Below are 14,902 nucleotides of genomic sequence, written 5' to 3'. Positions count from 1 at the left end.
TCCAATATTGCCCCAACAAATGGATCGAAACCTGCGTTTCCACCGCTTTCCCCCAGTTTTCTTTCTGTATTGTACATCTCTAAATGTACAGCCAACATGACCTTTAATATTTGTTACATTTACATTTTCATGATCAGTTATTCTTAACAGACAGGGGGTGCGGTGGCACAGTGGGTTTGACTAGGTCCTGCTCTCCGGCGGGTCTGGGGTTCGAGTCCGGCTTGGGGTGCCTCGTGAGGGACTGGCGTCCCGCCCTGGGTGCATCCCCTCCCCCTCCGGCCCTGCGCCCTGTGTTGCCGGGTTAGGCTCCGGTTCGCCGCGACCCCTGCTTGGGACGAGCGGTTTCAGTCAATGTGTGTGTAATTCTTAACATCATCCTTGTTTGTTTGGGAATCTGCTGCTTCTTTGGAATCAATTACTTTCCTCAAACGAGTCCGTCGGTTCTTCGGAACACACAGATCAGGGGAATTTTTTTCGAGGGAGCTTCTATTTTGAATGGGAGGTGAATCACAATTTCCCTATTATTTAACAAAAGGGTGGCATTTATGGCAACAGGAGAGTCCTTCAGTTAGACTTGAGACACTGGGTGTTACGCAATATTATTCCAATTAAAGAAAGACAAAAACACGAGCATTATTGTTCTGTGCTGCACTTTCCTGTTAGCGGGTACAAACCTGTTCGCTTTTACACCGGGCAGGTGCGTCAACCACGTGGATCAACGTACAGAATAAACACAAAGTCGTCGCTCAGAGGAAGTTTCCAACGTGCCATTAATTTAATCACTGATAATTCCTTCATTTTCAAATAAAAGAAAAGTACAACAGGCTCACGTGTGTTGTTCCTTTGGCCAACGGAGGCCCAAAATGTCACACACTTTGGTAATAATAATAATAATAATAATAATGGTATAATAATATTCCCCCTGATGAGTCCACACTCCCAAAATGTCCTGTGGAAACTTCATGAAACATCCCTGATCTTTTAATTCCTCTCAAACAGTCCACTGATCTGCAGTGATACACTCTTTCGGACCCTCGTGCGACCACGTGGTTCACACACACTTCCGTTGCCATTTTAACGTGTGCATTATTTTCTTTTAATGTGCGCATTACTGCATTGTCACTTTTAATAAGTGTACATTATTATTATTTATTCCCGTGCATTAAGTGCACATTGTCATCTTTAAATACACACGACACTATTGTTGTTGTGTGGACTGTCCTTTTGTTCATTGTTGCCTGGATATTTGTTTATTATGCCCCTTGTCATGTTTAAGTGTACATTTTTATTTATGTGTGCATTGTTATATTCAAGTGTACGTTGTTATATTCAAGTGTATGCACACTTCTATATTCATATGATATGTACAGTGTTACATTTAACTGTACATTGTTATATTCGAGCGTTCGCTGTTGCTTTGATTTATGCACTTTTATTTTTAGGTGTTTATGGGTACAGTTCTGTTGCGTGCATTGTTTTTTTTTTTTAAGTGTAAGCTGTCAGTTCTAAGCGCTGTGGGCGTGTGTGTGCGTGTGCGAGTGTGTGTGGGGAGGGAACTCCCCGCTGGCCTCGAGCGAAGGGGGAGGAGCTTAAGGCGGAGGATTCGGAATCACACGGAGGCGCTCCGGAGCGATCGGCGCTGAGAAGCGCGTCTCTCCGCTGAGGTCCGAGCTGCTGCGCGCGGACAGGAGGAGCTCAGCGAGACGCCGCCGCCGCGAGCCGCTCGTCTCCCCGCAGCGCAGGAGGAGTCGGAGGCGGAGGCGCGATCGATCGCACAGCAGCGTGTTGCTTTTCACTGAAATCCTCTCCGTTGACTATTCTTTGGACTTTGAGAAGTCAGAGACCGGGATCGATCGATCGATCAGATGATCCTCCTTAACTGATCCGTTCTTATTGCCGGAGCCGCATCTGTCAGTCAAACAACAAGCCGGAGCAGGGAGCGCAGTCAGTGGACCGAAGGTGAGTTCCGACCCCATTCGCTCTTCCTTCGGATCGGATCCGTCCGTATTAAACCGCGGCGCATCACGCGGAAGTCCGTTTATTCACATTTTCTCCACGTTCATCTGCTCTGCTACAGCTTTCATGCTCTTTCATATTTATTGCGTAGCTTCGCAGCACAGTGACGCCCCCCACTTTACAGGATCCTTCATCACTTGTTGCTCAGATGCACCGTGCAGCCCTCTAAACGTCTGAAGTGAAGAAGCATCATGATGCTGTAAACTGGTCTCATTTGGCTTTTTCCCTTCGTGCCAAGTTTGGTGGTTTAAATGACATCGTTGATTCTAGCAGTTTCTACACTGGGATGATCCCCTATTTTCAGAAGAGTCCCTTTAGTCCCAGTGTGGCGTGGCCAAAATGTCAACTTTGGAAGCACACTGGAGATCTGTCTTCTCGATCCTCTTTTTGTGAGCTGGACCGCGTACGTGTGTAAGGTGGTTGGACGCGTGTATTGAGGCTCACGGTGCCGCTTGTCCCCCGGTCCCCGTCTTCTCGCCGCCCTCGTCACCGGGTCTCATCTGAATTTGCAGGACGGCGATCCGCAGAAGACCGGCTCCTTGAGGTTCTTCTGGATCTGCTGCGGCGCTTCCCACCGCGTCGGAGGAGGGGAGGGGGGCATGGAGATGCTGCGGCGCTCCTCTGTGTTTGCCTCCGAAGTCATGGAGGTGTTCGACCGCTCTCCCACCGACAAAGAGCTGGTGTCCCAGGCTAAGGCGCTGTGCAGGGACTACATCCACTCCAGGCTGAACCGGGCCAACATCGGGTGGCCCAAACCCGACCAGAACCTCTCGGGGTCGGGAGGGTCTCTCCGAGAGGTCTCCTCCGTGCTGCTTTGGTTAGGTAAGAACAGGGTGGCTTTGGGCGAGTGAAGTCGCTCCTTATCTAACGTGTCTCGGGACCGATGCACGTCGCCCTCTGAACCGTGCCCTCGACTTGCTGCTCTTCTGTCCTTCTGAACCCACGAGTTGAGTTTTTAACCGTCCTCTCGTCAGGCAGCTAATGGGTTTAAACGGGCCGCGTTCTCGGTAACGGTCAGTACCAGGGTACTTTCAGGCTATAATCCAGTTAACAAAAATGCGGCACTTTATTAATGGCATCGCACTCCCGTCTCCTGTTGCGTCTGAGCGTGTGTGGTGTTTTTTTTAGTGAAGGCATGAGCTACGGCTCAGGTGGACCAACTGCTTTGACTTGAGTACCACTCTGACACGATGGCTTTGTGCGTTCGGAGTCTCCGCCGGTGCCGCTCGCACCTTCCGTCTCTCCCGCTGGGGGACCGATCTTCTCAAAGCGACTCATCGGCCCGGTGGTTCTTGTGCGACCCGGTGTTTTGAGACGTTCGGCCCGAACGGTTGCCTCATCCGTGGGGGAACTTGGGAAACCAAGAACGTTTCCCCAGTGACCTCCCTCTTGCCACCCACACTGCTTCTCTCTCTCTCTTTCTCGTTTTGAGTTTCTGCCCAGAACTTCTCGTGTGAAACCACTTGTGGATGGCGCTGCTGCTCAGTTGGCCATAATACGCATCCGATGCCCATAGTAAATTTCTCCTCTCTTTTTTTCTTCTGAATCCGAAGCTCCCGTTGACTTGAACGCAACGTGCGAACAGTGCGCGGCTCAAATACTCGCAGCCGGACGTTTTATACCTTAACTTTCCACTCTATTTATTTCTCTGACATGCGTCTCCAAAGCGAATTACAACGATAAGCTGCTTAGACCGATTCACCCATTTATAGAGCAGGGTAATTTTGACTGTATCGGTACAGAGCGAGTACCTTGATCAAGGGCACTACAGCAGGAGGTGGGATTTGAACCCAAGTCCAAGTTCTAATGCAGTATGGTGTTCTAACCACTAAGCCACCTGCTGCTCCTCATGAGTATTTATTTACCCCATATTTCATTGCTGCTGTTTGCGAACCTTGACTTGAGTCTTGGCTCGACCGGCTGCTTGGTGGGAAATGTTTCTTGCCGTTTTGAAACTTTTAACTCCTCCGCTCAGCGTTATTCGGTTTCGCGTACCAGGGTGCGGAGCAGTCGGCGGCGACGGGCGCGTGGGCACGTGGGAACCCGCTGGAGCGCGGTTGCGGCGAAGTAACCGAGTTTACCTCGTTTCGCTGTAATGCAGGCGACGAGCTGGAGTACCTGCGGCCCAGCGTCTACCGCAACGTGGCGCGGCAGCTCAACATCACCGTGGCCTCCGAGAGCGTGGTGTCGGACGCCTACCTGGCTGTGGCCACGGAGATCTTCTCCACAGGTGAGTTTGCTCCAGGGGTGCTGAGGGGAGGCTTTGGTGGGCGGGTGGGGGGCTCTGAAACCAACCAACCAACGTGTGGAGATGCCCTGAAAGATGATCAGGTCCACGGGTTCGGCCGCGCTCCGGACGGCTCCCATTGGCTGCCTTTGAGTGACTGCATTTTTATAAATACTTGATTCTTCGACCGCGACAAAAATAACCCCAGCGACAGCGTTTTCAAGTTCACATTTTGGCCACGCCGGAGTTCCGCGACCATAACAGAAGAATTCCAAGAGCATTGTGGGATCTCGGCAGCGTAAACAAACTCCCGGCGCCCAGGGAGCTCAACTGACTGTTCTGAAGAGTTAGGCTTTCAAACCCCCCCCCGACCCCCCCGGGCCGGCTGTACTCCTCTCATTTCTTTATCGGGCGTTTGTTTCCGTGCGGTTCGAGGGAGCGATCCGGCTCGGCCGCCGGGGGGTTGGGGGAGCGGTGCGCAGGTACGAGCGGCGGCCGGAGTCACCCCGGAGATAGGCGTGCGCGTTTGAGTGCGGGGGGAGCGCTCCCTCCTCCGTTGGCCAAGAACCAGTTCGGGAGCCTCGGGGCGATTGCCTGTTGCGGCAGCGCATCCATTCGGCGGTTAACACGTGTAAACACGTTAACCTCAAAGAGCGAAACGGACGAAACGAAAGGGCCTCGGTGTCCCGGTTTCATCATAACTTCAGCGAGGTCCTTCAGCGCTTGCGCTCGGCCGAGTTTTACCGCGCTAAACTACTTGGCGAGTTGCTCATTTATACAGCTGGGTAGTTTTTACCGTTATCGGTTCAGGGTGAGAACCTTGACTGGGGTTCTGTAGCAGGAGGACGGATCCAAGCGCACATCCCTCAAGTGTAAGACTCTAACCGCTACGCCCCCTGGTGCCCCTTTCGCGCTGTGCTTCAGCCGCGTTCCTCGCGCGTTTGCGCCACGGTTAACAGAGGACACGGGGAACCCTTCGGTCACAAAAAGGGTTGGGTTGAAGGGGGTATGGCGTTCAAAACATTGCGAATATGCGAAACGATGATGACATATTGAAGCAATGCTGAAGGCGCGATGACTCTTATTTTGACTGGGCGTCTTCGACCCCACCTGAACCTGCCCTAAAAAGGGAGGCGACCGGTCTGAGCTTTTCACTCTGGTAACGGAGGGCTCCGGGCCGAGTCCTGCCCCCCCCCCCCATGTTTTTGGCGTTCCGGCTCCAGAGGTGGTCAGTCGTCCTCTGAGGGTCGTTCGCGACACGCTCACCTTGTCACTCTGGTTCTGCTCTCGCATCCTTAATGGTTAAGAACCCGGAATTCTCAGCTTGAAGGTTTCCAGAGGGACACGGATGTTGTACCTTTCGGGAGGTACTTGACCTGAACTGATCCGCTGTAAAATGCACCTCTATGTGGGCAAATACTGTACAGGGCTTTACCCATTCCTACAGCTCGGTCATTTTTACCGTGTCAGTTCGGGGTAAGTACCTTCATCGAGTGCCCTGCACCAGGATGTTGGATTTGAACCCAACAAACCTCAGTTTTGACAGCCACTGGTAATTCTGATGAGAAGCTACTGGAGCACAGTGGAGCCCTTAGGGTTTCTCACCCAAAATGTTTGCTCCAAATACTCTAAATTCTTGCTTCGGGAGGAGTTTTTGGGTGGAAATGGATAATCGGGCCTTAGCAGGTATGAAGTGGCTCTGATGAGGTTCAAGACCCGCCTTTTTCTGCTTTGGACCCTATGAGGGATCATATGCTTGTAATGAATTGGAGCTTCGAAACAGCTTGGCTTCTCCTGGAGAAAGTTCCGGAAAGTGCGAGAGTTCATTCCGCGTGTGTGCGGGTCACCTACTGTGCGGGGAAAAAATGTCAAGCAGGCAGTAGAAGCGAATACAAAGTAGGAGAGGTTTTTACCCAAATATGGGAAGGTGTCACAGCTCTGTGTCGGCGGGAGACGTGTTTCTGTTCCCCCGTTGCCCAGGGAACAGCTGAGGGGCCTGGATACGGGGAGACCCGCCTCTCGGCTGCAGGGCTCAGAGATGAAGCGCTCGCTGATGCGTTTTTAGCCGATACTCTGCCCTTAATCACCCTATTGAGAATCATACTAGTAATGGTAGTAGGGCGCACAGTGGCACAGCGGGTAGCACCGGGTGCCTCACAGAACCTGGGCTGCTCAGCCGGGTGTGGGTTCGACCCCCCTGCTCAGCCTGTGTCGAGTTTACGCGTGCTCCCCTTGCTCGTGTGGGTTTCCTCCAGGTGCTCTGGTTTCCTCCCACCATCCAATTTCACTGCATGATCTGTCAGAATCATCTCCCCATCGCTTCTGTGTACCGCCGTTTGTAGCGTATTCTGGCGAAGGCAGCGGTGTTGGACTAGCTGACGGTCTTTGAGTATCCCGTGTACTCTGTTTACTTTATCACATGTATCTCGTGTTCTTGGTGTGCTTTAATTCATATAGGCGCCGCTTACAATGTTAAGGTACCTACAGCTATTTACCCAGTTTATACAGCAGAGTAATTTTTACTGCAGCAATTTAGGGTGAGCATACGTCGCTCAAGGGTACCGCAGCAGTAGGTGAGATGTGAACCCGCAGCCTTCAGATCCAAAGGTCTAACAAGAGCGGTACCAGCCGCCCCGATAGGGTCCTGTTTACTGGTGGGACATTACTAGTAAACAAATGAATGTGAGTCATGTGACCGCGGGTTTATGACGGTGTCAGTCAGGCGTGGATTAAGAAGGGAGTCTCGGACACGCGGGACTTTTAGGTCCTTGACCTTTGAGGTCCGACGGCCCCCGGGAGGAGGGAAAGCCCCGGGTGAGAACGTAGCTCCGTGCCCACGATCTGCCCGTCATCTCCCTACGGGGGACCCGGGATGGCGACCGTGACGTCGTTTCACCGTTGGTTCTCTGGTCTGCGAACGTGGGGAACGCGGGAGGCTGAGCCACCTGGATGTTTGCTTTTGATAGTCACTCGCCGGCCTCAGCTGCGTCCTTACCGGGCCCGAAACGTAACGCGATCATTATGTTTAGCGCCATTCCAACACGCAAGACGCAAAGGGAAGTAGGATCGACTTGTCGCATCGCGACGTTCGGCCCGCGGCTCAACCCGAGCGGGGGAGGGGGTGAACCAAACCGTGTTCCGTATTGGACTCGAGGCCCGGGAAACGGGTCACAAGTAGGTTAATGACGTCTCCGGTGTCGCCCCGCTGGAGTTGCACCTAATGAGGCCGTTTTGTCACGTTATTTGCTGTTGCGTGCACACTCCCACGCGCTGTCTGTCATCTCTGAGGGCTGCGGGGGAGGGCGGGGGGCCGTGCGTGTCGCTGCCGGACCGCGCCAACGCCATGCCCTCCCGATCCGCACAGGCATCACGTGGGGGAAGGTGGTGTCGCTGTACGCCGTGGCGGGAGCCCTGGCCGTCGACTGCGTCCGGCACGGACACCCAGCCATGGTGCACACCATCGTGGACTGTCTGGGCGAGTTTGTGAGCAAGAGCCTGGTCACGTGGCTGAAGAGGAGAGGAGGATGGGTGAGTAAGGACTCTTCGTGAGCCTCGTAGTTATGGGCCGCGCAGATTTAAACCGAGAAAACGCAGTAAGAGTGGGTGTTGGCGGGGGGTCTTCGGCTTACGACACGGCTCCGATCTGAGGACCTTGTTGTTAAGTGGACTTTGTCGTAAGTCGCAAACCCCCTTATACTGTATTATATAAACAATTAAAATGCATGAATGTTACAATGTAAAATTGGGCTTTGTTGTGTTTTTAATAAACATTATTCATGACAGAATAATACTAATATAGAATATTAGTATAAAATCAGTAGTTGTTAAATTTTCGTTTCTAAATTTGTCGCTCCTTTTCCTTTTTCTTTTCTGCACCACCAGAATACTGACATTTTTCACATTCTAGGCATTGTTTACCAAAAAAAAAAACACCATAAAAAACTGAATGGAATGGCAAACAAAATGTTCCCTAAATAAAATGTTTCAGTAAATGAAACAGTCGCTGATAGGCAGCCGCTCTCCGTTCGGTACTCGATAGACTTGTATTATAGGACTGGTCACCCACAGACTCAACTGACCTTTACTGGTCTTTATTTTTGGCATCTTGTTTCAGGTGATTTGCATGACTTGCTTGTTTGGTGTCACTGGTTTTGAATTTTTCGGCATTCGAGGGTCAAATTGGGGGGCAGGAAAGGCCATCGATCTCCTTGCATTTGCTCAAGTTTAATCCTGCTCTACTTTGGGTACCTCCGCAAACGTTGCTTTGTCTCAGGGCACGGCTGGTTCTATCGGTGGTGTGGTTAGTGGGTGGCCACTGGGCTTGAGAAAAACCATTCACCCACCCACATTGCACTCCCACCACCACAGCAGTATAATACAGTCAATGTGGCTGTCAGCTGTGGAATGATTTCATCATCGCAAGACCAGTCTTCTTGGAAAGGAGCCTTTTTTCGTAAAGACTGAGTGAGAAAGTGGCAGGGGAAGCGAGGGCCGCCTTTCTGCAGACGTGGGACTCTCGCTCAGCCTCAGAGTGGACGCGCTAGTAGCCGTCAAAGCAAGACAGGCGAATAAGAATTCAAGAGCCTCTCGGAGACCAAATTTCTGCATCCGGGAATCCCTTCGTTACATCACCACCGAAGAGAGGGCATTTGCAGAACGAGGGTGACCCCAGTCAAATTCCCGTTGCATAACCAGCCACCGCCGCCCTTCCAAGAAGAGACAACAGTCGTATTCATCACTTTGTTAGTTTTTTTTGTACAGATTTTATCGTGACGACGTGCACGGAGCGAGCGGCTGTTTGTATTTCTGCACGAATTCCTTATTTCCTCTCCTCATTGAGAAGGAACTGTGTACGTGCTGTTTCTTCTACATAATAGTTTGTATCTTACCACACTGCAGCAACAACATAAGTATTTTTTAAAAGATTTTTGGTACCTTTGGACGGTGCACAAGGTTCGAGGCTAGACGACATCTGTGGTTGCATCTTGGTGTGAGTCTTCTCTAAGAGAAAAGTGAAGAGCTGATGCAGAAGGACACCCTGCAGTGTGAAATCCTGCCGCAAACCCCAAACTTGTTTTCCTTCTACATTTTTAAGTAACAGCTAGCCCTGCTGGTCCAAGTGTGCATTAAGATAAAGGGAATTGTTAGGCTTGGCTTTCAAGCTGCATACTTGGCTGCAACCAGGGTATGTACTTCCTCTTGTAATGGACCTCTAACAAAAACAGCGAGTTGTACTTGGGGACAGTAGCTGGAAGGCATTACTTGAAGCTGTCTGACGGCTTTTGTTCCTCTTTTTCTGAAGATATGCTCAAAGTGTCTGTCGATAGCGTTTGTTCTGCTGAAGGCTGGGCCCTTAACCTCTTCGTAGAAGCACACGGGCACCACGTGAAGAGCGTTTCCTCTCTTCTCCTTCCTTAGGTGGACATCACAAAGTGCGTGGTGAACACGGACCCCAGTTTCCGCTCTCACTGGCTGGTGTCGGCTGCCTGTACCTGCGGACACTTCCTGAAGGCCGTCGTCTTCTACTTGCTCCGGGAGCACTGAGCGAGGGACCGGGGGGCTGTCGAACGGCTCGCCTCGCCTGCCTTCCCCGTGCGGGGGGAGCCGATGGTTCTGGAGAACTTTTACTGCCGTAGCAGCTTCCAGTGCCATGGCAACCCTTGCCTAACTCCTTACCATTCAGTTATTAAATAATTCTGTTTCCACCGACGTGGGTTGAAAGCTCCAGTCAACCTGGTGTAAGGAGAACAGTATGTGACTCGAACCCTTGCAGTATTATGGAGATGCAGCTCATATCCGTGCCTGATTTCCTGTGAGTCAGTGGATTCCTGAAGAGGGACGAGCCCTTGCCACAGACAGTTTAAGCAAAGCAGGACACTTGGGACTGAACTGTTTTGATCAGCCAAGAGATAATGGCAGTTTATACAGATCTGGCATACACTGGTGGCTTGGTGTTTTCTGCACCCCCCCAAAGGTTATTATTAGCTCATTATTATTGCAGAGTATGCAGTGAAAAGGACTGCTGTCTTGGTGAAAATGCTACAACAAGCAGTAATTGCCTTAAGGTGGAAGCCAACCGTTGTTTCCTGTGCACCAGAGAGCTGCTGAGTCATTCCCAGCGAGCAGCCCGGGGACTGGTGGCATCCCCACCCTTATTTTCACTCCTTTTAGTCTGGGAATTACTGTAGATTCATTCTTATGGTTTGCAGCAGTTTCACAATAAAACTTCATTTTAAAAATAAGTTCTGTCTGATGCAATAAAGCTATCCTGTGCAAACTGTCCTTTAACCTACATTATTTTAATGAAATAAGCTTGGTAAGTCAAAATTAGCCAGAAATTTTTAATAGAAATCATGAACTAGCAATGAAATCCAATGACAAACACACATGATGAAAAACATTCAAATGTTCCAGAGAACTGCAGCTGAAACTACAGCACACAAAAAGTCAGTCTGGATTGTAATTTTTTACTGATGGATGTTATCTAAGAAATATTTCATCATTAAATTTCCAAAGCGTGTCTACATGTGAATAAGTGGCTAAGGAGAAAGAAGGTTGAAAATGCGTGACCGTCACACTCAGCAGGAGCTGTACATGAGCGACAGAGGCCACAATATACCCAGAACTAACGGTTACCTGAGCAAAGGAAATACGTGTTACAGTAGATGAGACGCTTGTCAGTGACCTGACGAACTGCCCAGTTTCTGGATGCCATGTTTTCTGCTCGGACCGCTAGGCCGTCAGGAAGACCGGCGGTAAGTGATGTGCAAGTGCTGTGTAAGGGGCTGGTCCCCCGTTGCCATAGAAACGGTCTGCTCCAACTTGCCGTCCGCTCTCAGCTGGAAAAGTCTGCAGATCTAAAAAGAGGTGAAGATTTTTTAAATATTTTAAGAAAAGAAAAAAAAAAAACCATGCTCAACAGACAGATTTCACATCTTCTGATTTGGGCCCGACCTGCTGAACGTGAGGCTCCTTCGCGAAGGACATCCTGGCCAGGGCCTGACTCTGAAGGGACAGCTGGTGACCGGAGAGCTCTCCTTCCTCAATCTCCACCAGGCCTACAAATAAACACATCCACAACAAACTCCAGTAAAAATGGCCAAACCTGGGGGCTGCTTAATATACCCTAATTTACATCTCAAATGCCAGGTGAAGCAACTTACTATAGAAAAAAAAAAAAAAAAACAAAGCAATTTATAAGCTTTGGGAAAACAACTTCCAGACCCCTGAGGACCGAGCGATGCGCTCACCACAACCCTTCCTGCCGCAAAGCTTATTTTTATGATTTTTGAAATTGCATCACATGAACAGATGTGCTCTTAGCCAAATATAAACACAGAAGAAAATTAAATTTGTGTAGATTTATATTTGGTGGGTTTTGCCCAGCATTACAACTAAACCATGTGACAAACCCTAAATACTCTGTTGAAATAAGCAAACAGAGCACTTTGTGTCCGTTTATACCACTCTCACGTCGTATCCCACCACATCCTTCTTTGGTAACATCATTATTCAAAAGTGGCTAAACCTGGAATCTGCGAAAGGCCTCGTTTGAGTACCGGAGTTCTGGGCGATGATGAAGGCCGCTCGGTTGGTCCCGGGCTGGATGCGGATGAAGCCACACTCCCTGTGCAGCGGTTTCTTTGTCTCGGAGTGGTAGGCGTTGAACCTGCGGGCAGACAGCGGAAATTCTGCATCACGCCGCCGGCCAGCGGGCGCTTGTGGCGCCGGGGGGCCTGTCGGGGCACGAGCGCGGGACCCACGTGAAGTTGATCGCGGGTTGGCCCACGTGGGAGAAGTGCAGCGTCTCCGTGTAGCGGAACGGCGGGATGGTGGGGAAGGAGCCCTCGCCGGGCTCGTCCGACTCCCAGGAGCCCAGCAGCCAGTCGAGGGGCAGGACGGCCGGGTTCAGAGGGACGTCTGCAGAGCCAAAGCCAGAAGGTGAGGGAGGAAGGTGAGGGAGACAGACAGACAGACAGACACTCGCTCGCTCGCTCGCTATGGCTTTTTAAACCTGTCCACATTTCCAGGCAATCCGGAAATAACCAATTCGTCAATAAATCCCACATATATGCCACATTAAAGCTGATTGTATACTATACAGTATAGACATGTATTTAATGACCAGAAGTTACGTGGACTTAAATTCATCCAGTGTTCAAAAACCGCACTTTCACACTGACAACATGAATATTATTATATATAATCTAGCGCACACATGATACATGTTAAATGCAGCAGTGCACTAATATTTCCATTATTACCGAAATTATCGACAAAACGTTAGAACGAAACAAAAAAACGACCACACTCGACTTCATCATGACGACCAAGAACAAGTAACAATCTAGTTTTTTGCTGTGTTTGTTGTAATAATTTACCTGAATGCTGAAATGGACACGTCATTACTACCGCGAATGGTAATTACACAAATTAAAAATTTAAGAAAAAAAAAATCGTCGCAGTTAAATGTTTTCAACAACGACGCTCAGCAGGGAACCATAATGCGACAAAACCCGGTTTAGAGGACAAATATACTGGCACAGGTTCCTACACGGCGCCCTAGCGTGGTGCATCATGGGTTATGTAGTCTTTTGGCCTCCGCATTATGGGATTTGTAGTCTTTCATCGATAAACATTAACGGAAGAGAAGCCTTGCATACTCTAAAGAAAATCAAAAATAATACAGGAGAGCAATCTGAACGCTTATTGTTTCAGTTAATAAAATCCAAAAAAAGCACTGAAAGTCAGGTGTCAGTACATTAATAAAATTGTTATTAGAGGAGGTGGAAAGACAGACAGACAGACATTTTCTGGCACTGATTCCCATTCCATCCGACTTCTCCACCCTCCCTGACCTTCCCATCTCACCTCGTGCAGCTCCCACATACGTCCTAAACCTCTTCAACCGCACCGCTGTACGGAGACACCTTGCCCGCCTCTGCAGCTGCAACCGCCGTGCCAGGCTCCGGCTCGATCTATAATAATGGCCGTGCTTACATTCGGCCTTGGTGCAAGGCCCCCGGCCGAGCTCGCTTTTGACAGCGGCCACCTCCCCCGGGGCTCGATGCCCACCGACCCAGACTCGGCGCTCCGGGCGAGAGCAGCTGCTGTACGAGTGCAGGGCATCGATGAGGGTGCGGGAAGAGGGCTCGAAAGCCTCCTCCAGGCCCCCATCTTGGACCCACTCCCCTGCAACCTGCTGTGCCGCAGTAGAGAGGGGCAGGTTTCCCACCACCTCAGGGATGTGCTCAGAACCCCTGGGCTCTGTACCCTCTTCGTCCTGGTTGGGGCTCATGCTCATGTCCCTCACCAGGCCTCTGCGTGACACCACCACCTTCTCTTCTTCTTCCTCCTCCTCCTCCTCCGACACCTTCGTGCTCAGCACCTTCTTGCGCAGGTGGCCCCCCGTGCTCCTGTCCTTGGGGGTGAAGTCGAACACGGTGGGCACGGCGCTCGCCTTCAGCTGCCGGTGCTGGTCGTCACAGCGCAGCAGGAAGCAGTCCGGCGCGAAGTGTTTGCTGCACAGGAAGGAGTACTTGTTGGGCACCCAGTTCTCTCGCCTCACGGCCCGCTCCCATTTGGCCAGGCGTCTCGGATTGTGGATTGGGAACCTGGGCGGGGCGAGGAACGGTCCGCAGTGCAGTCAGTTACACCAGAGCAATGAAAAACTACTTCAGAGGCTATGCAGGTATAGTGGCAATGAATGACACTAAGGGATAAACCGACAAGCAGCTGGCATTCTAGTGGGTAAAGCCGCTGCTTTTGTACCCAAAGGTTGCAGGTTCAAATCCCCCCTCCAAACAGAGTACCCTTGAGCAAGGTACTTACCAGCAAAATTACCCAGATACATAAATGGGTGAATAATTCCAAGTAACGCTGTCAATTGCTTGGGAGAAAAGAATCGGATAAATGTAAAACAGCCCATTTTGTACACGTGGCTTTTATATACTTCATAATAATGGAAGCATACATCGGAAATGTTTATTTGGAAACCAAAAGAGGCCTTTGGACACTTCTCAGCAGAACATGGTGTACTTCCAGAGCCCTGGAATGTGTTTGGGTTCCCAATGTTATATATACATATAGCGCCCCCTGCTGTTCTCACATGGAACACGCAGCCAAACCCAGGAAGCTTCTAATCCTAAACTATGTGGGCACTCAGCTGCACAATGTTCACTGGCATTTATCCCCGACATACGTCCACCTTAAGTACAGGCGACAAAGCTGCGTTCATATCCCAAAGGTCCATCTCGTGTCATATTTCCATCTTAAGACATGAAATTCGTTCGATGATTTTGAAATCAAACCTACACAACGAGCTTACCTATGGAATGATACCTCAGTTTATCCACTTTCCCTTGACGGTTAGTGCAGTTTACTGCCACGCAGGAGATTACCATGTTCCCTCCCCTCCGCTGTCACAGACCAGGACAGTTAACTTTATTCCAACGTACAGTCAAAAAAGACTGGAGGATGTTTGCGAGCCGTACATCAAAATGGCGGCCTGTTGCGTGCTGCGAGGTGTTGTTGTGACGTACAGCAAAATGGCGGCCACTACGTCTGAAACACTCACTGGTCAGAATTTTCAGACTTCGGATGCATTCGATCAGTCTTCAGCTTTATTACAGCATATCTTAAATCAAATACTTTTTAGTG

General features: G+C 50.3%; 2 protein-coding genes across 3 annotated transcripts; one reads left to right on the top strand and one right to left on the bottom strand.

The window, feature by feature from the left end:
* Positions 1–1,710: 1,710 nt before the first annotated feature.
* Positions 1,711–10,511, top strand: boka (BCL2 family apoptosis regulator BOK a). Of its 2 annotated transcripts, XM_018731251.2 has the most exons (5): positions 1,711–1,959; positions 2,529–2,838; positions 4,118–4,246; positions 7,608–7,771; positions 9,662–9,871. In XM_018731251.2, the coding sequence occupies exons 2-5, from the start codon at positions 2,616–2,618 to the stop codon at positions 9,785–9,787; spliced, it is 642 nt and encodes a 213-aa protein (XP_018586767.1). In that variant the 5' UTR covers positions 1,711–1,959; positions 2,529–2,615; the 3' UTR covers positions 9,788–9,871. The 2 variants fall into 2 exon arrangements, with proteins under 2 accessions (XP_018586767.1, XP_018586768.1); XM_018731252.2 differs by lacking the exon at positions 7,608–7,771 and having other exon boundaries at positions 9,662–10,511.
* Positions 10,512–10,574: 63 nt separating this feature from the next.
* Positions 10,575–14,810, bottom strand: thap4 (THAP domain containing 4). The gene is given in 7 exon segments (XM_029249073.1): positions 10,575–11,100; positions 11,198–11,301; positions 11,803–11,912; positions 12,007–12,163; positions 13,115–13,857; positions 14,571–14,589; positions 14,592–14,810. Coding segments are annotated over 7 exon segments (1,305 nt in total). The 5' UTR covers positions 14,647–14,810; the 3' UTR covers positions 10,575–10,983.
* Between the last annotated feature and the right edge of the window lie 92 nt (positions 14,811–14,902).

Source organism: Scleropages formosus, chromosome 25 (assembly GCF_900964775.1).
Source record: "Scleropages formosus chromosome 25, fSclFor1.1, whole genome shotgun sequence".
NCBI lineage: Eukaryota > Metazoa > Chordata > Actinopteri > Osteoglossiformes > Osteoglossidae > Scleropages > Scleropages formosus.
This window is presented reverse-complemented; position numbering and strand designations above follow the sequence as displayed.

Excerpts from the sequence above, each read along its gene's own strand:
- boka (XM_018731251.2), top strand. The coding sequence starts at position 2,616 with ATGGAGATGCTGCGGCGCTCCTCTGTGTTTGCCTCCGAAGTCATGGAG. Across the intron at positions 2,839-4,117 it reads CTCCGTGCTGCTTTGGTTAG|GCGACGAGCTGGAGTACCTG; the intron begins GTAAGAACAGGG and ends GCTGTAATGCAG. Across the intron at positions 4,247-7,607 it reads CACGGAGATCTTCTCCACAG|GCATCACGTGGGGGAAGGTG; the intron begins GTGAGTTTGCTC and ends CGATCCGCACAG.